This window comes from Aulostomus chinensis, chromosome 11 (genome assembly GCF_037954235.1).
Source record: "Aulostomus chinensis isolate RoL2024-O1b breed Wild chromosome 11, RoL_Achi_v1.0, whole genome shotgun sequence".
Taxonomy (NCBI): domain Eukaryota; kingdom Metazoa; phylum Chordata; class Actinopteri; order Syngnathiformes; family Aulostomidae; genus Aulostomus; species Aulostomus chinensis.
This window is the reverse complement of record NC_141330.1, coordinates 26,896,381-26,917,013: the sequence shown is the minus strand read 5'-3', so window position 1 is coordinate 26,917,013 and position 20,633 is coordinate 26,896,381. Positions and strand designations below refer to the sequence as shown.

Sequence of the window (20,633 nt, the reverse complement as noted above, 5' to 3'; positions counted from 1 at the left end):
AGGTGAGGAGAGAAAGTATATGCATTTGCAGTAAAGTAGTGCATCTGTGACCAGCGATTTCTAACATGTACAGTGGGCGGAGGAATACGTCGTAAATAAGCTGTTGAGAGTCTGCTCAATCAGTTTGGTGTCATAAATCAGGTTTGTGGTTAAAACCAGCTGGAGATATCAGCAGGTTCAGTTCTACATCAAAATGGTGGATGTTGGAGGTTCAGGTCTACATCAAATCCACCAGTAAACACCAGACTGTTGGATGTTGGAGGTTCAGGTCTACATCAGATCCACCAGTAAACACCAGACCGATGGATGGTGGAGGTTCAGTTCTACATCAGATCCACCAGTAAACACTAGACTGGAGGATGGTGGAGGTTCAGTTCTACCTCAGATCCACCAGTAAACACCAGACTGGTGGATGTTGGAGGTTCAGGTCTACATCAGATCCACCAGTAAACACCAGACTGTTGGATGTTGGAGGTTCAGGTCTACATCAGATCCACCAGTAAACACCAGACTGGTGGATGTTGGAGGTTCAGTTCTACATCAGATCCACCAGTAAACACCAGACCGATGGATGGTGGAGGTTCAGTTCTACATCAGATCCACCAGTAAACACCAGACTGGTGGATGTTGGAGGTTCAGGTCTACATCAGATCCACCAGTAAACACCAGACTGTTGGATGTTGGAGGTTCAGGTCTACATCAGATCCACCAGTAAACACCAGACCGGTGGATGGTGGAGGTTCAGTTCTACATCAGATCCACCAGTGAACACCAGAACGGTGGATGTTGGAGGTTCAGGTCTACATCAGATCCACCAGTAAACACCAGAACGGTGGATGTTGGAGGTTCAGGTCTACATCAGATCCACCAGTAAACACCAGACTGGTGGATGTTGGAGGTTCAGTTCTACATCAGATCCACCAGTGAACACCAGAACGGTGGATGTTGGAGGTTCAGGTCTACATCAGATCCACCAGTAAACACCAGAACGGTGGATGTTGGAGGTTCAGGTCTACATCAGATCCACCAGTAAACACCAGACTGGTGGATGTTGGAGGTTCAGTTCTACATCAGATCCACCAGTAAACACCAGACCGGTGGATGCTGGAGGTTCAGTTCTACATCAGATCCACCAGTAAACACTAGACTGGTGGATGGTGGAGGTTCAGTTCTACATCAGATCCACCAGTAAACACCAGACTGGTGGATGCTGGAGGTTCAGTTCTACATCAGATCCACCAGTAAACACTTCCAGCATCATCAGAGGGTTCATCAGTGAAGATGATCTTGATGAACTGAACCTGGAAGATCGTCAACTTCTCTTCACCAGAGCTGATTTACTGGTTCAATCACCACAATCACATGGAGCGTTCCTATTGGCTGCTGGGGGAGGAACCAGGAGATGACCACTTCCTGTTGGTGGAGGAAGCAAGAGATGACCACTTCCTGTTGGTGGAGGAAGCAGGAGATGACCACTTCCTGTTGGTGGAGGAAGCAGGAGATGACCACTTCCTGTTGGTGGAGGAACCAGGAGATGACCACTTCCTGTTGGTGGAGGAACCAGGAGATGACCACTTCCTGTTGGTGGAGGAACCAGGAGATGACCACTTCCTCTTGGACTACAAACATACTTCATCCCTGACATGATCACTCCTTGTTGGACTATAACAATTCCTCTTCCATGATATGCTAACTCCCTGTTGGACTACAGCAACACCTCATTCCTGTGTTGCTCAAGTGTTGTGTTTTTCTTTTCACTTGTGTCTTGTAGCAGACAGGAAACCTTTAGCACATCCAACTCCTCCGACCTGCAGACTGAGAAATGTCCCTGTAACTTTGGTACCTGTGCATGAATGAGAGCGGTGCCAGCTCCGTACTATTGAGAGTGCCAGGCAATTGATCTGAGAGCACAAGTGGCTCCCCAGTTATTTCTGTCATCGGCACCTTCATTACTCTGATTTATGGCACCGACTTTCCCCTTCCTACGTTGCCCCACATTCTTCTTTCACATTTGTGCACTCTGACTCCCTGGCAAAGCAGCTAATGAATAACACAATTGTTCTGTCTTTTAAAGTGTGTGTGTGTGTGTGTGTGTGTGTGTGTGTGTGTGTGTGTGTGTGTGTGCACGTGCACTAACATAATCCCACAGCAGCTACTGCTGACCTCCTGTGACTGTGTAGACAAAGCTAACATGTTGCAGATGCTAGCAGGCTGATGGATGTAGTGTTGGTTTTCATATTCACTCGCTGAGAGGAGCTCGCGGCACCTGTGCTCTCGGCAGGTGCCTGTTGTTGCGTGATATGTGACATCAATCAGTTTGATGGAGACGCTTGAGCTGAATTTCTAGTGAATTGGGAAACATTTTGTCGCGTGGTTCAACTGCCAGTGGAGCAGAACCTCCATGTTCCAACACTCTGTCTTGCTTCTCTAAAACGGAGTGATTCAGGAAACAGTAACCTGCTGAGAGTAAAGCGACTGGATCGGCACATTTGTGTTAAACAGGTTGATATCAATGGGGTAAAAACATGATGTAATGAGGGGATGATTTTACAAGAACTCAGTCGACTGTCATGTTAGGCGCTTCCACACTGGCCAACTAGTCGCTAATTCGCCCGTCTTTTTTGCGTGCAGCAAATTGGGGGTCAGTTTTAGCCCGGCAATATTCCTCCTCCGAGGGTTCACTGATTGCCGTCTCCATTGTGATGTGAATCCAAGCCGTCTACGTGCCGGCTCGGTGTGAGGGGGGTGGAGGTGTCGATGATGACGCAAACTTGTAAACATAACGCTCGCAGGCTCTCCCGCATCAAACACCTCTGAGAGAGTTGACACCGACGCCGCTGTTTTCCGTTTTGAACCTACAGTCAAAGTTGTGACCAAGCAATTTTAACAGCTTATGTTTCTAAAAATGTTAAACACATTAAATAAACAGAACATTTCAGGGAGGCCATGTTTTTGTCTCAGTATCTTGATACCAGTGACGTGAGCTGACGCCTGCACCAGTCCCCCAGAGCTGGCGCTGAAGACCGAACACCGATAGAAGGAAAGAAAATTCATTCAGTTCGTGGTTGAAGAGAAGGATGGCGTGCTGAAGAGGAGAGAGGTAGACGGTGAGAACCGAACATTTAAAGACGAGTGCACGGACTCGAGATAAAAACCTGGTGAAGAGAGTTTCATATTTTGAGTGCTTTATTTTAAAGGGGCGAAATCTATCATGCAGAAGGTTTCATATTTTATTTTTTTTTATGTTGAGTTCAGCATTTTATTTTGAAGGAACACAGGTTTTTCATCAAGCTCTGAGTTTTTACTTTGTATTGTTGTGTGCAGCTGAATAGCAAAGTGCTAACTTGAAACAGAAGGATTTTGTCACATGTTTGATGTTGATGGACAAATGACTGACGAGTGTTGAGATATTATTGAATGCACTTTAAGACCTGTGGGGCCCCCTGCTGGACAAGAGGTTTAAGGTTAATGTGGAGAAAACGGACAATAAATTCTGTTGAAGTATTCTTGGAATGTAGGCTGCTCCATTTGATCTGAAGCTCATAGCTGAGCAGACAGACACACCTCCACTGCTGGCTGGCACGCAGGCGTCGCCTCGCAGGGAAATCAGTGCTCATAAAAAACTGCGACAGGCCTCCGGACGCAAGCTTTTTTTTTTTTTTTTAAACTGGACCCATTAGAATTTTGATTCCGCTGGAGTCAAGCTTTTTTGGACCAGCATGCACAAACACAGCACAGAGCGGAAGATACGAAGTGCAGTGAACAAACCCTCCAGAGACACCATGGAGAAATATTATGTATGAAAAGACAGAGACAATGAGACAAACAACAGTCTGGTTAGCTAAGAAGCTAAGACGAGGAAACACGAGGAAGCGAATGGAGCGCTGGGCTTCAACAAACCATGCTAATAAAGTTACTCTTTGTTGTAAGTTGGTCAAATTTATAGTTCAAATACTGGGAAAAGAGGATTTAATTTTTTTTTAATTTCAGGCAAATTGATGCACGACTAAAAAACAATGATTATAAAGTTATATCTTCTTGTAGTTGATCTATATTTCTTTCTTTTTTCATGTCTTTAATGTTAATAAGGATACAATGTGATGCAAAGGTGTACTTATAACAATTTTATAGACCAATGACACTATTTATAGTCATGTTGGAGAGTGGGGGGGGGGCGAAATGTAACATATAATAATTGAGAAACGCAGGACTGAAACTGAAAGACACTTGGACTGCAGTACAATCATCATGTGGAAAATGAAACAATCGTTCGTTTTCTAACCAGTTGCTCCAGTGCCGACATTTAAAAACTGATCGCTGATATTTACTGATAATAATCTTCCCGAGGTTCTTAATTGATTTCCAGATTTCCAACACTTGGCCCCTAAATCCCATTTCTTATTTACCAAATTGTTTTCTGTGATTTCCAAATGAGCGAGGAAGAAACGCCTCTAGAAACGACAGCGATGAACTGCTGATGTCATCGTAGATCCCCTCATCAACTCCTCCCAATGAAAACCACGACGATGGACCAGGTATTTGTATGTATGTGATACTTTTACAGACATGACAACTGGGAGGTTGAGTTTCATGGGGTTTTTTTGCATTTGGGAAATAAAAACGCGAACGAGTAATTTGGTGAGGACATTAAAGAGTTACGGATGCTTCCTTTAGCGTCAGGGCTAAAAGAAACGCACCACATCATCGCTTTGCCTCCAGCAATGAAAGTGAAGAGAAACCTGACCGACTGCAAGAATTCAACCTTATTCATGCATGAAAATCAATACATGCAGTACATACATTCACAAACATTAATGATGAGATGTGAGCGGTTGCCCAACTGTATTTGGAAAGACTTATTTAACGGTTAAACTGGTGCTAAACCACTTCACTGTTCTCTCACCTTCCTGAATTGTGGCTGCAGATTTTGGAGCGTCACAGGAAGGACTTGTTGACTTAGTCAGGCTTGTGACTGCTCTGCTACGGCGATAAACCCACGCACTTCTACTCAACACACACACACACACACACACACACACACACACACACACACACACACACACACACACACACACACACTAATCCTGCCTCATCTGCTAAAACACACATTTTGGTCTATTTCAGTAAACATGAAGAGCTGCTAATCTGAGATCGGCGTAAATGAAGTAGAGATGGAACGAAGAGGAGGAAAGGAGGAGGAGGAGGAGGAGGAGGGTTCCCGTACACAGAAATCAGGAGCCCCGGCCACAGTGCTGACCACTACACCACCGTGCCACCCTACCATATTCATGGTTTCACTTCGTCTCATTAACTTCCCCAGCGAGAACTGTTGAGAATTTTTCTTTGGGTTCTTTCAATGTTCTTTTTCTTTTTTCAATGAGCTTTTCTTTTAAGGCAGCGGTGGTGCTGAGCGTCAGGATCTTGTTTTGCTAACCCAGAAACATTTTGTGGCAAAACATATCATCAAAAGTAATGCAACATTTCGAGAATATTGTGACACGGCGACGTCCCGTGAGTCCTGGACTGAAGACGTTTTAGCACCCGGAGCTGTGACATGTAGCATTGTGGCTAGTTCGTTACCTTCAAGTTCTAATAATATCAAGGAGGTAAATCTCGCGTTGAGGGAACATCTGGAGGATGTTTATGTTTTTAAATCTTGTTTCTTGTATGTTACATGTTTTTGCATCAAGTTTAGGACGCCTAGATGAACTGAAATTGAGATACGGCCAAACGCTGACGTCTCAGTCCAGCTACCATTGGCAGTTTTACTCAGGAGTGCATTACTCAAGTTCACATCAAAAGGAGTAAATGGATTTTCACACATGAAAAAAGTTCCCATATTTGTGTCATCCCACTTTGTAATAGCTCAGGTGAATGTTAAGTCTCTCTAAACTTCACAATAAATCGGCCTCATTTTAGCTCTGAGTCAGTCTTCTGTGGCGAGTGGTAGCGCCAAGCCACTTGAGCGTCCACAGCCAACCGCTGAGCCTCGCCGTGGGCCAGTTGCCATCGAAGACCATCGATTGAGCCTGCGGTTTTATGAATAGAAGCTTTTGTTCCACAGGATTTCCATTTTCCTTCCCCAGAGGAGAATAGGTGGCGATCAATACTTCATGGAGGCAGGCGCATCTCGTATTGAACATTGAGCAACAGAAAAAAACCTCTTTGTTAAGAAAGCTGTCTCGCCGGGAGTGATGTGAGACACACGGTGGCGAGCAGGCAGCCCGACTCCAGGAGATGTCACATCTTTTAGGGTGAATTCAGTTTTTACCCCCCGAATGACACAAACACACTTGGATGATGCAGAGCTGAAAAGTGATGTGATGATGGAAATGTGGTCTGAACACGTCACCGATTCATCATCTGACTAAGAAGGTCACAGCAACACAGCGGAATTTTAGCAAGGCTCCCTGATGGACTGGTACTTTCCATCCAACCCCCATCCACCCTGCCTCTTCAGTGACGGTGGTCATTGGAGGCGGAGTCAGCACGGACAGGTCACCAGTCAATCGCAGTGTGACATCTGGAGGGATGACCTGTCACACCCACAATCACAACTACTGGCTGTTTAAAGTCTCCAGTCAAGCTTTTTGTTGTCTGGGAGGAAGTTGTTGTAGTCCAAAAGGAAGTTAGCATCACAGGAATGATGTTTTTTTAAGAGGTATCATCTTCACTAATGAACCCTCTGATGATGCTGGAAGCCTGCATGCAATGGTTAGCAATGCTAAGCTAATGTTAGCCTATGAAGGAACTACACAACAGTCACATGACTTCAAGGTCACCATCACTAAGCTTCAGGCTTCTTGTGTTTCCTCTGATGACCTTTAATGACCTCCATGACCTCTGGAGGCTCCTTTAGACTCTTGTTAGCAACCCAGGTTTTTAAGACTCCACCACTCCAACATCCACCAGTCTGGTTTTTACTGGTGGATCTGATGTAGACCTGAACCTCCAACATCCACCAGTCTGGTGTTTACTGGTGGATCTGACGTAGAACTGAACCTCCAACATCCACCGGTCTGGTGTTTACTGGTGGATCTGATGTAGAACTGAACCTCCAACATCCACCAGTCTAGTGTTTACTGGTGGATCTGATGTAGAACTGAACCTCCAACATCCACCAGTCTAGTGTTTACTGGTGGATCTGATGTAGAACTGAACCTCCAACATCCACCAGTCTGGTGTTTACTGGTGGATCTGATGTAGAACTGAACCTCAAACATCCACCAGTCTGGTATTTACTGGTGGGTCTGATGTAGAACTGAACCTGCTGATATCTCCAGCTGCTGGGAACCACACACCTGGTTTCATCCAAAAGCCCACTGATGATCAACAATGACTTTTGCTAGAGAACACCTTTACCTTTCTACACTTGACAGGTGAGCCAGTGTCGCCTGTTTGTGCTATCACATGCACGCGCACACACACACATGCGCGCGCACGCGCACACACACGTTTGGATGAGAAATGGTCCTGACTGACAGGAAGTGACTCTTGATGGATCCGTCACATTTGTATTTGGCTCTACGTTATTAACGTCCCATGATTCAGGCAGGAAACTGTCAACTGCTTGTTGGGAAAACATCAGTGGCCCCTGTGGTGACAGCGCTGGCGACCAGTTACCTGCCAGGTGTGTGTGAGTATCAGTGTGGAGGTGCTGGTGTGCTGGTGCCAGTCCTCCCTTGCTGCACGTGCACGCTGGTCTTACCGCTTGGCCTCATTTTCTGGCTGAAACAGCGATGATGATGATGAGGATGGTGAGGATGATGGCTCCAGCCACCAGGAGGTAGCATTTCCTCTTCCTCCGCTGCCTCTGTGGGGAGACACAATTCAGTGGGCGGGGTCAAACCCTGAACATTTCCTGCTGTAGGGTCAAAGGTCAAGTAGTTGAATCCTGCCCCCCTAAACTCCCATGATGGAAGAGACAAATACCATGACTGCATTAGTCTCGCATTGCTCATCTCTCACACACACACACACACACACACACACGCACACACACACACACACACACACACGCTCACACAGCCAAAAACACAATATTAAAAAATTAATTTGGAATGTGAAAATGACAAGAACGAGGAGCGTGTCACTATGACTGGACAGATCTGAGGAGGAAGCGTCAAGATCTCGCTGACGGGATGAGTCGATAGCTGACGACCTGCAGCTGCCAGCGGAGCGGCGGCCCTCTGCTCGCTCCTCTGACACGGTCGACGGAAGGAAGAACGGAGGAGAGGAACAACACAGACACGCGGAGAAGGTCGTCTTCTGAGTTTGATACGTGGTGCAGGGCTTTGTGTCACCGCCCTCTCACCTGAACGCTGAGCCCCTTGCTGTCGGGGAGCCTCTCCCATGTTCTGCGTTTGTTTGGGACGAGTGTGGCTGGGTTGTACCGGCTGGTTGGTGTCATGGTTTGATGCTGGTTGGTGTCATGGTTCAATCCTCTACAGTGCATGGCTGTCTTCAACACTGCCGCTGGGTTGAATGTGAATTAAATGCTAAATGCTAACAGCAGCCAGGAGGTTCCTACGCCAGCCACCCCCCCAGGGATGTGATGTGTTTTAACACACAACGTCAGTCCAACATGTGTAGCGTGCGATGTTGCAGGTTGTAGCTCCGGGTGGAGCAGTGGTGCTGTTTGTTGTGGAGGCATTAATGGGCACAGCGCTGGAGTCCAAGGCAAACACAATGAAGTTCCTGTGCTCTGGAGCTGATCTGTGGACCTGCTGGTGCTGGCTCACGTGTCCATCTACTCCAGCGACATGAACGGAGAGGCTGCAGCCATGAGTCAGCGCTTTGAAACTTTTAAAGGTTCTGAATCTGAATGTGTGGTTGGACTTCACCCTCCATCAGAATCAAACTGACTTTTAAAAGAAGCTATTACTCGCAGCACTCCTGGCCAGACCACCGCGGGGGCAGCGACTCCCAGCCACTTGCACTGCTGTGGTACAACAGCCACTTCAGCTGAGTTTTTAAACAGACTAGAGATCAGGAGTGTTCTCTACATCCTAGTGAGAATGTCAACACTGTCCTGACTGACAGGAGGCGACTCAGGACCCTCAGCAAGACAAGGAGGACCAGTCTTTGCTGCTGGCCTTGTGGCTGACCTGCTTTTGTGAGAGACGGTCCTCGTGCACCACCTGGTCCTTCACTGCTCTGACATGACATATGTATATATATATATATATATATATATATATGTATATATATGTGTATATATATATATATATATATATATATATATATATATATATATATATATATATATATATCTCCACTGTATATACACACATACATATATGTATATATATATGTATATATGTATATGTGTATATATGTATATATATGTGTGTATATATATATATATATGTATGTGTGTATATACAGTGGATATATATATGTATATATGTATATATATGTGTATATATATATACACACATATATGTATGTGTGTATATACAGTGGAGATATATATATATATATATATTTATATACACAGACATATACATATTTGTGTGTTTGTGTATATATATATGTGTATATATTAGTTTTTATGTATATTTATGTATTTTCAGGTTATATTTCAACATGATGATAGTTTATTTCATACAAATACTGGATTTCTTCCATCTGTATTTTCGGACGTGAGGATGACGATGGTCCTGCATCTGAACGGCCAGTGAAGAAGAAGGAGAAGAGGTCGTGTCATGGCAGCAGATCAACGGCTGATGAACCACTAGGAGGCCTCCTGTAAAGCGCGTCCATCCGCGTCACGATCCGCTGTTTTAGCACATCAGAGCTCAACGACCACCTCGCCGCTCGCGCTCCCCTCCCAGGGAAGGAGCTGTCCTCACCTACTGCCTGGTTGCAATCTAGGATTCAAAAGCAGCAATTTCCTCTGAATACCGGGACGTGTTTTCATTCGAGTGCCTTCAGCTTGTGAACGTTTTCAACACTTCTGTGTCTTAATATTTCGTATCGCCTGGGGTGTCATTTAGATTCCAGATGCTTCTAACATTTCCTCGACGCTGCACATGAGCCTCCATGTCAATTACTTGCCGTGTTCAGAAAAATGATGTTGACTTTGTTGGGCAAAAATATGAAAGTTAATCGAGTGAAGAGCAGGGGTTAGGGAATATTTATATATTTCCCTGCTCCTTGTCTCCTCAGGCGCTGGCGATGTGTTGGAGCAAAGAATCTATGTTGTTTTGAAATGCTTTTTCTCCCGTTTTCTCCCAGCCTGTTTTCTGCTACAAAGGCAGCTAGAGCAGCGGCGTTAGACCAGAGCTGAGGCTGGAGTCTTTAAATCCTGACGCGCTTCAAAGCACGGAGAGAGCAATTCATCTTCTTATCTGAGACTCAAAACAGGCTTTTTGTGTGGAAGAGAGAGGGAGAGGGGGAGAGGCAAGAGGGGAAAAAAATGCTGTCGAGTAATTTTCCGTTTAAATGTTCCACTCCACAACAATTTGCATAAGCAGCCCTGCGTCTGTGATAAGAAGATTGGTAATTTTCAAAGGCTCTGTGGGGATTGAGAATTAAAAGCCTTTCTCCACTATCTCCCCTCTTGCAGCTGGCCACCACAGATTCCCTTGCTTCTCTCATGCATTTGCTCCTAAACTACGCCTTATAAACTTTTTCTGCCATCCTCTCCTCTCTGCTCCTTCTGACAGCGCCGAGTTGCTCCCTCGCTCTATATACTCTATTTCCTCCCTCTCTTCCATACCTTCTTTTTCTATTACTTCTGTCTGCTCATCCCAGTGCTGGAGTTATTTGGGGGGACAAGAAAATAAATAAGGTAGAAGGGGGGACAAAAAGGGCTTAGCGTTACACAGAAAGTGATGCAGTATTTTTAAACCAGAATGTTCCTGCGGGGGGAGCGACGGGGAGGAGGAGCCTGAATCTGGGGAGCTGCAAGGATACTCACACACCTGCGTATACAAAGACGGTCTCACAGGACTCGATCACATGGACAGCGATATCCCACCATCACCCGACTCTAAATAAAACACCCGAGGACACGCCCACATTGCATCACGGCGCTCCCTCTAGAACTGGACCTGAAAGAGTTTCTGTCACGTTGGTACATTTCAGTGTTTTTCTGCTACAAGTGGAGAACTCTGATCCCAAAGCAGAGTAAGTGACCCTCGCGGGAGTCTGGAGCAGCGCCGTAAAGACATTTGACCGACGCACGAGTTGCAAAACGCTGCAAAATGGCGTCAGCGTGAGATTAAGGCGTAAACATGTCTGCAGCACGCCAATAATCAAAGATCAGGACAGTCCACGTACCTCAGTCTGAGCGCTACTGACTCCAGGCAGGAGATGGATATTTACTGTCATTACTTGAAAACACAACAGGACCTCACGTGTAAGCTTCCACCCCAGAGAGCAGCATCGCACGCTGGTCACCGGACGATAACCGTCACATGATGGCGTCAGATCAATACCGCAGTGTTAACGTCCTCGTAAAAGCAGCCATAGTTCAAATGTACAAGATCAACACTTAAGTATCAGTGGGGACATGAACTGACTTCCTCTTCAGACATGGTGACTATGGCAACGCACTGCTGGTCAACACGAGCAGGAACACATCAGTCACGTGTATTTCAGAGCGTCTCCACCCTTCACGTCTGTTCTGAAGCCAAAGCTCATATGTGAAGCACATGCAAGCAGAGAACAACATTCACTTCTACGCTTTGTGTAAAGAAACCTGTGCATCTGCACTGGTGCACCTCGGCAGTGAGGGCAGACCAAGAGGGCGCCGCAGCCTCCCTCCAGGGACCCTCACAGACAGCGGTCCAGGTACACTCTGCTGCTATCACTGCATCAATCTCCATTCTGACGCACTTTTGAGCCAAATCCTGGCATACTGAAAATCTTTCGACTGAAGCAGCAGCTCTCAGCCCCCAGAGACCAATCCATCTTCCCTCTGACGGAGCGTTCTGGCCTCAGACTCAGAGGTGGGAAACCTCAGCTCATCGGTCACACTTGGCCCTCGACCAGTCAAAGATCTGAGGACCACCGTCATGTCAGCAGAACTCGCTCCATCCTGAGGTTAGAATCCGCCAGCTGTTGGCACTGCCTAAACCAAGAACTAAAATCAGAAGACATCGCTTGTTTCCTCATTTATTGAGCCATAAATCACTTGTCAGAGTTAAAGACCTGTGATGAGTTCTCCTACCTCCCCCTCACGACTGGCCCTCCTACAGAAGCAGGAGTATCTGGGATTTATTGAACAGGGCTCGTGTGAGGCGGAGCGGGTAAAACCTTCAGTAGCGCCTGCTGAAACCAACGCCCACCTACAAAGGCCATCATTCATATGAGCGCTATATTTGACTTTGACTTGACTATTGGTGTCTGGCGGTTGTGTCACTGTCAGATTCACTGCTTGAATGAGGGGCGACGCTGTGGAGAACAGGGAGGCGCTGGGGAGGCAAAGAAAGGACAGCAGCACTTTTACAAATGGAAGGAACACATAAACAGGTTGTGGTTTTCTTGGGTGGATAAAAAGTCTTCATGTTTCAGCAGCACGATGCGCTGGAGCTGCTGCTCTGCGGGGGAGACACGCTGACCCCATCTACCGAAGCCTCAAAACCCCCACCTCAACACCTCCTTCCTGCTCCTGTGAGCGCCATCACCATCTAGAGGTTAGAAATGTCACGCGTGACAAGCGGATGTGACCATGTGACCACTGCACCCTTGCACCTCAGCTGGGACCTTGAATCTCAGGAGGCGATTCTCCCTATTTAGATCCAAACCAGTTTCATATCACTTTCTTTTTTTTTGTTGTTTTAGGGCTTCGTCTATTAACTTGCTATCAGCCTGCTGTCAAAATGTTTTTCAGTTCAATTCCCCAAACAGTTTCAACAGCAGGTCAGCGAATCATCTTCATCCTGCCAACTTCAGGTTTCTGTTAGATTTCGAGGAGCTCATCGCTGGAATAATCCGCTGATTCCTATCAGAAGCTGCAGCAGCCTGGAGTCACTCAGGAAAGTCACTCTTATTTCTGTCTCTTGTACCAGCCTGGAATCCCCTGTGTTCTAACTGCAGTGAATCTGTGTTGTTTTATTTGCTCGTGTGTGTGTTGAATATTCTGCTTCGGGGGGGGGGGGGGGTTCTTGGCTCCTCCGGCACGTATAATTTCCAAAGTTACAGTTTTAATTTACGAGCCATCTCCTACAATCAGCATTTATGACTGGAATATATACAGTTGTCTTTGTAGCCCTACGGAGACCTGTGGTGTGTGTGTGTGTGTGTGTCTGTGTGTGTGTTTTCTCTCATCCATAAATGGACTTGTGTGTGTGTTTTCTCTCATCCATATATGGACTTGTGTGTGTGTTTTCTCTCATCCATATATGGACTTGTGTGTGTGCGCCTCCTCTCCTGGCAGGTTAACAGTCACCTGATGCTGTTTTATGATTATTGGGACAGATTCTATTCATTCCTTCTTCACCGTGCAGTTGTGAATGTCTCCAGCCGTCCGGTGGCGTGACGACACCTCCTCACCACCAACACCTGGGAAACTGAGCAGGTGTTGTTGAACCTGTCAGTCCAGGCCCTTCCTCTGTCCTCCACCCTGAGTACCAGCTCCTCCCCTCAGGTGCAGCCGCCCCCGTTCGCAAAGTTCGCCCACGTTACTGAACACGTGTCCGCGAACACGTGTCCGCTCTCTGAGGACTGAAGCGGCGCAGCGTGCGTCTGTTGATCTACTCAGGCTTCGTATGCATGCATGATGGGATTTGTGTTTTTTTCTATTCAGTATGCGTCCAAGTCATCCATCGCTATCTTTTTTCTCTTCTCAGTCTGAAAACTGAAACTCTGTGGCGTTCTTCAGTTTTCGTCATTGATTTCTGTTGATATTGAAAACGAACCTCTGTCTTTCTTCGGCTCTTAGCCCGTTTTAGATCAGCCATTATTTTGATTGAAGTCTTCAACACATCTCCTGGTCCACAGGAGCATCATCTGCTCATCCCTTCGCTGAAGGGTAAAAAGGACAGAAGAATCACGAGAGTAGACCGGGAAGGGGGGGGTGCTGGAGCATTCACCTTTCCAGAGACATCACATGGTCGTTTCCAGCTCTGCCTCTTTTATATGGAAGACAAATTTGCAGCATCTCTGGGAGAAAAATGCAATCTCATGTGACATGAGAAATATCCCCATAATACAACAATAATGCAATGCAAAGATAATCGCCATAATATTATTCTGCCTTTATCACATCTGGCCGGGAAAATTGGAAGTCCATAAAATAAATAATGTTTACAGCGGAACTGCCTCTCTTGTAATCGGCTTATGTGCAATTTACATAAAACTCCCAGTGCCATGCAGTCACCCCGATGATGATATTTAAGACCAGCAGCAAATAAAAAAAGACTTTACGGCCAATCCTGAGCAGAAGCCCTGTGACAGCCGCCGTGAGAAACGGAGCTAAACGCTCCCCAACATCAGCCTGCTGGCCTTTCCTCATGACAGCCCCTGAGTCATGTGACCGATGGTGTCACGCACGCTTCAACTCTGTTGCAGAGACCAAAGGTGGCATCTGGCAGTAGCACGAACAAATTCTAACATTTGCACTGAAGTAGTTTTTTTTTCAAAAATGGTTAATGGTTAAAACATTCTTTCCACAGTCCGATCCATCATGAGAGCTGTTTTAGTCAACGCCTCCATCTGTTCATGGAGAATGAAGGGATGATTATATGACTGAAGACCGAGAAAGAGCAAACAAATATAGCTCCAATTAAAGCTTTGGGGGAGAATTGCACCTTAGCTGAGAATCTAAGAGTGAAACGAAGAGTGAAACGAAGCATGAATCTAAGAGTGAGAGTAAGAGTGAATTTAAGAGTGAATCCAAGCATGAATCTAAGAGTGAATTTAAGAATGAATCTAAGAATGAATCAAAGTGCGAATCTAACTGCGAGTAAATGTAAGAGTGAATGTAACATTATGAATCCAAGCATGAATCTAAGAGTGAATCTAAATGTTAATCCAAGTGTTAATCTAAGAGTGAATCTAAGGATTAAACTAAATGTTAATCTAAGAGTGAATCTAAGGGTTAATCTAAGAGTGAATCTAAGGATTAAACTAAATGTTAATCTAAGAGTGAATCTAAGGGTTAATCTAAGAGTGAATCTAAGGATTAAACTAAATGTTAATCTAAGAGTGAATCTAAGGATTAAACTAAGTGTTAATCTGCGAGTGAATCTAAGGGTTAATTTAAGCGTTAATCTATGAGTGAATCTAAGGGTTAATCTAAGTGTAATCTAAGCGTATCCTGGCTGATGTCAAACATTGTGTTGGGTCTAAATATATAAACATATAGACCCAGCAGGGCCAAACGAGTAGTGTGGGTTTGTTATGAACGCCTGGCAGAAGAACCTGTCAGAATGATCTTCACCTCCCACCTCTGGAAGAGCTTTGACCACATCCATCCATACATTGAGTCCGAATGGGCCATGTTTCGCTCTGCCATTGTCGAGGCGGCTGTTGTGAGCTGTGGCCGTAAGGCTGCTGGGGCCGGTCGCGGCAGTAATCCTCGAACCCGCTGGTGGACACCAGAGGTGAGGGGAGCTGTCAGGCTGAAGAAGGAGGCTTGGAGGGCAGGGTTGGCCTGTGGGTCTCCAGAAGCAGCCGACCGGTACCGGCAGGCCAAGTGGTATGCAGCCATGGCAGTCACCAAATCAAAAACTCGGGCGTGGGAGGAGTTCGGTGAGACCATGGAGAATGACTATTGGTCGGCTGAGAAAAGGTTCTGGCAAACCGTCCATCGCCTCGGGGCGGAAGGCAGCAACTTGCCCAACCTGTTCACAGTGGGGATGGGAGTCTGCTGACATCAACTGGGGCGATAACTGGGCGGTGGAAGGAATACTTTGAGGAACTCCTCAATCCCACCAACACGTACTCCATGGAGGAGACAGAGTTTGGGGAGTGCTTGAGGAGGGGTCGTCCAATCTCCGGGGCAGAAGTGATGAGATCCTCCCTGGGTATCTCGAGGCTCTGGATGTTGTGGGGCTGTCTTGGTTGACACTTCTGTGCAACATTGCGTGGACATCCTGAAGGATGCCTGGAGGGGGCATGGGAGTTTTCCCAACCAGTCCACATGTGCTTTGTGGATCTGGAGAAAGCTTATGACAGTGTTCCCAGGGGCACCCTGTGGGGGGTACACCGGGAGTATGGGGTGGATGGCCCCTTACTAAGGGCTGTTCAGTCTTTCTGCGGGAGGAGTGAGAGTCTGGTCTGCGTCGCCGGCCGTAAATCGGACTTGTTCCCAGTGAGGGCTGGACTCTGCCAAGGCTGCCCTTTGTCACCGGTTCTGTTCATAACCTTTATGGACAGAATTTCTAGGTGCAGCCGGGTGGTGGAGGGGGTGGAGTTTGGTGGCGGGAGGATTTCGTCTCTGCTTTTTGCGGATGACGTGGTCCTCTTAGCTCCATCAAGCCACCACCTCCAGCTCTTGCTGGGACAGTTCAAACTGAATGTGAAGCGGCTGGGATGAGAATCAGCCCCTCCAAGTCTGAGGCCATGGTCCTCAGCTGGAAAAGGGTGGTTTGCCCACTCCCGGTCGGGGGAGGAGGTCCTGCCTCAGGTGGAGGAGTTTAAGTATCTCGGAGTCTGTTCACGAGTGAGGGTAGGATGGAGCCGGAGATTGACAGGTGGATTGGGGCAGCATCCACAGTGTTGCGGGGGCTAAACCAGTGCATTGTGGTGAAGAGGGAGCTTAGCCAAAAGGCGAAGCTCTCAGTTTACCCGTCAATCTACGTTCCAACCCTCACCTGTGGTCATGAGCTCTGGGTAATGACCAGAAGAACAAGATCCTGAATACAAGCGGCCGAAATGAGTTTCCTCCTCAGGGTGGCTGGGCTCTCCCTTAGAGACAGGGTGAGGAGCTGAGTCACTCAGGAGGGACTCAGAGCAGAGCTGCTGCTCCTCCATGTAGAGGAGTCAGTTGAGGTGCTCCAGGCATGCCCAACCGGGAGGAGGCCTCGGGGCCAACCCAGGACAAACTGGAGGGATTATATCTCTCGGCTGGCCTGGGAATGCCTCGGGATTCCCCCGGAAGACCTGGTGGACATGGCTGGAGAGGACAGTCTGGGCTTCCTTGCTGAGGCTGCTGCCCCCATGACCTGAACCAACCGGATAAACAGAAGACGACGACGACGACAAATTAAAGATTTAGGTTCAGCATCACATGAACGGGTCCACTGAATGATGTGTAACATGGGTTCAACACATCATTCAGTGGACCCGTTCATGTGATGCTGAACCTAAATCTTTAATTTAGGTTCAGCATCACATGAACGGGTCCACTGAATGATGTGTAACATGGGTTCAACACATTATTAACACATAATATTGGCTGTATAATTTGAGTATCCTGCAATCTGGGGGTGGAGTCAGGATGGTGAAACTAGGAGGGATTTCCTAGCCAATGAAAACAGTCCATGGGAACAGTTTTCCTCCCGCTGGCTCTATCCATCTACTCGACGACCATCATTAAAGCTTCAAACGTGTGAAGTTGCAGTTGCTGCATGTGCAGACTTTAGTGTGCCGATGAGAGATCCGAGTCCTCATCGTAAAACAGCCACGGCGTTATCAAGCCTGACAACCAGCTTTGTAGAGTTGCTCTGACTCACTGCTGCTTCAGAGCTCCTCAAAACCACAGCAAAGACAAATGAAAGCCTTTTGATTCCCAGGTCGCTGCCACGTGAGTTAACTTCTAGCCAGAAGGGTCAACCACACTCACACTGTCCTCAAGAGTGTGTGTGTGTGTGTGTGTGTGTGTGTGTGTGTGTGTGTGTGTGTGTGTGTGTGTGTGTGTGTGTGTGTGCGCCCTCAATGAGAGTCTCTCTCCAGCTTCCAAACCAGCATGTTTGCTAGCAGCAAAGTCAGGTTTGCTGGTGGCAGCGAGACCTCCCTGGTCAGGATGACCCCCTCATCAGCTCAACAACGTTCACAGGAATCAATATTTCCTCTCTTCTAGTTTGCCTGAAACTTCCATGGAAGGTGTCACTCCTGCTCCTCACCTGTCAGTCAAACAGCATGACTGTCTCTCTTTCTTGGTCTTTGGGTTTTTCTGCTAATCAGGTATCAGTAGGTGGCACTTTGTCAACAATGCTCACTCTAAATATTCACTATTTATCTTCGCAAATACATTTTCCCTCCATGAGGTTGGGATGATGGATGCTCCAGTCATATTTGTTCCCAGTGTTCTCATTCCAGTGTCCTTACTGTAACCATGACAACAAGAGTCCCGACCAAAGCGATGACACTGTCTTAACCGCAGCGTGGGCTCACGGAGGGGTGCTTGGATAGCGCATCATACTGTCACGTGTTCTCACGGCACGCTGCTGCTTTTGTGTGTCATTGTGTGTGGGCGCGTTGAGGGAAGAGTTCCTCTGTGTCGACCTTCATCATGACCATGAAGGGCAACCATGTTCCTAAATCTTGCTAAAGTTTTCAACTTTCTCCTCCATGGGTTTGTGTCTCTAAGACTCCCTTTGAACCCTCTGGTGCTCTGACGCCGGGGTCCTCCTCTGTTCTCGGAGGCGTGGCCACTGCTCCTGACAGCTGATGTCCGTAAATGGAAGCTTCTATTCGGCTTTTATCAGCTTGAACACTGAAATCATTGACCTCATTGCTGGAAGTGCCCAGAGAAACTCACCACAGCAGCAGAGAGGCTCCGCCGCCTACCAGAGTATCAGCGGGGAGGTGGCCATGCTTGCCGCGGCGTAGGACACATGAAGAAGAAGTCAATCCGACAGCTGCGCTCCAGCCAAATCAGGACGGGCCAACAAGGGGCGAAAACTCAGACATGATCAGGCATCCAAGATTGCTACGCCAAACAAATTTGCTTCACATTTGGCGTTAAAACAACTTAAGTAGAAGCAGTATACACACACAGACACACACAGGCTTAATATTTTCTGTATGTGGGTGGTACACTTTAGCTTGATTGGAGTTATTGAGCAGCAGAAGCTCTAAAAGCATCTGGTGTATTAGGACAAATCTAAATGTACCGTCGCCTGGTCGACGCCCCGCTGCAGGTGGAAGAGGCGCCGTTATTGTGCCTCACTGCAATGCACAGCCTCAGAATTGGGGACATTACGTTCCTTTCTTTCTTTCTTTAAAATATTCATTAAGAGTGCAAACCATGGTAAACATACATAATATAGCGGGGGCGGGGCAAGAGCTGAAGTAACACACATGAAGGTCAAACAGAGGAACAGAAATACTTCTGGGAATAACGGAAGACTTGATATTGTAGTACTAGTACAAGGAACTTTGACTGACACGCACCCTGTGATTCAGAACGCAGGATCAAACCTGATAACAGAATTGAATCGACAGCTTTCAGGGTGAAAATCATCGCTGGGCAGTTTGTGTGTGTGTGTGTGTGTGTGTGTGTGTGTGTGTGTGTGTGTGTGTGTGTGTGTGTGTGTGCGCGCACGTGCGTGTGTGCGTGTGTGTGTGTGCGTGTGTGTGTGTTAGTAAAGCGGAACACAGCATCAACACAAGGCAAAGGGGGAAGGGGAAGAAGAAATAATAAACAACAATATTAAAACCGTTCCTAGAATTAAATGAATAAATAGTGAACTATTGAAAAAAAGAACGTGAATATGAGGAGAAAACCAGCCTGCAGGTGGAGGCTGTTGGATGGGGAGGTGTTTTATTATGTTAGTTTATCATATAATCATTATCATAACGCATGTAATATGAGAGTGTATGTCTCCTTCCTTTGACGGATAATTCAACGTCTACACTCCATGTATCTTCTATTCATCTGCATGACATGGAACGTATGTTACGTGTTCAAAACACACTTGGAAAAAAAACTACTCATGCTTACGGTTTTGCTGCCTAATGTATTTGTTATCAAGATCCAGCCTGGTCATGTGATTTGCTTCCATCTTGTTTGCCTCTTAAAAATGATTGGTGCTGGTTAAATTCAAACTGTAACAAGTATCCTGTGACAGCGTGGTAACGCCCACCGCTCCCCATCACGAGGAGAACGATGTTTCAGGTCTGTTCTCGCTGCATTGTGAGCACTTGACCAGTTTGGTAGGTGAGAGCGGAAAGAGATTCAAGAAAAATGTCCAACTATTCAACGTTTGTCATCAGAAAGGAGGAGTGAGTGAGCAGCCAGGTTCCTCCCCCACAGTGAGTCCCATCAATAAGACCACTGCTACTCTAGGATTGTGGGTAATGTAGTAATTCTCCATGATAACACTGGTTTCACAAGCCTGAACCTCGGTTAGCAACCTGCTGGCTCATGGAGACTCCACCTCGGATGGATACGACATCATAGCCGATGTGTGAGTGTGTCGGACACAGAGGACGGACCAGTCTTGTCCAGGACTGAGTTCCAGCCGAAGGTGGGAAGGTTCCACCAGCAGCAGCAGGAGGGGTTCATCCACACCGTTCGGAGCAGCATCCAGAGTGAGCGGGGCCCGAGGGAGGAGTGATGGGATCAGTCAGACGTTCAACGCTCTGATGAGGTTATTCTTCTTCATTAGCTCGTTTGTCAGGAGGGCAGCAATTTGTACGTGTCAGTGTGCCGGAGCCATCCTCAGAAGCCCGGGGCCTGATTTTTTGGGGGGGATTCAGAAGCACGCCGTCACTCACTTAACAACTTCTCAAAC

The 20,633-nt window shown here is 46.9% G+C and overlaps 1 protein-coding gene across 2 annotated transcripts in view; it reads right to left on the bottom strand.

The window, feature by feature from the left end:
• tsnare1 (T-SNARE Domain Containing 1) overlaps positions 1-20,633 on the bottom strand; it is a 130,569-nt gene that overhangs the window by 21,379 nt on the left and 88,557 nt on the right. For both annotated transcript variants that reach the window (XM_086217422.1, XM_086217423.1), the window contains one exon: positions 7,709-7,813. In XM_086217422.1, coding sequence (XP_086073548.1) covers positions 7,709-7,813 — 105 coding nt within the window. The remainder of the gene's footprint in view (positions 1-7,708; positions 7,814-20,633) is intronic.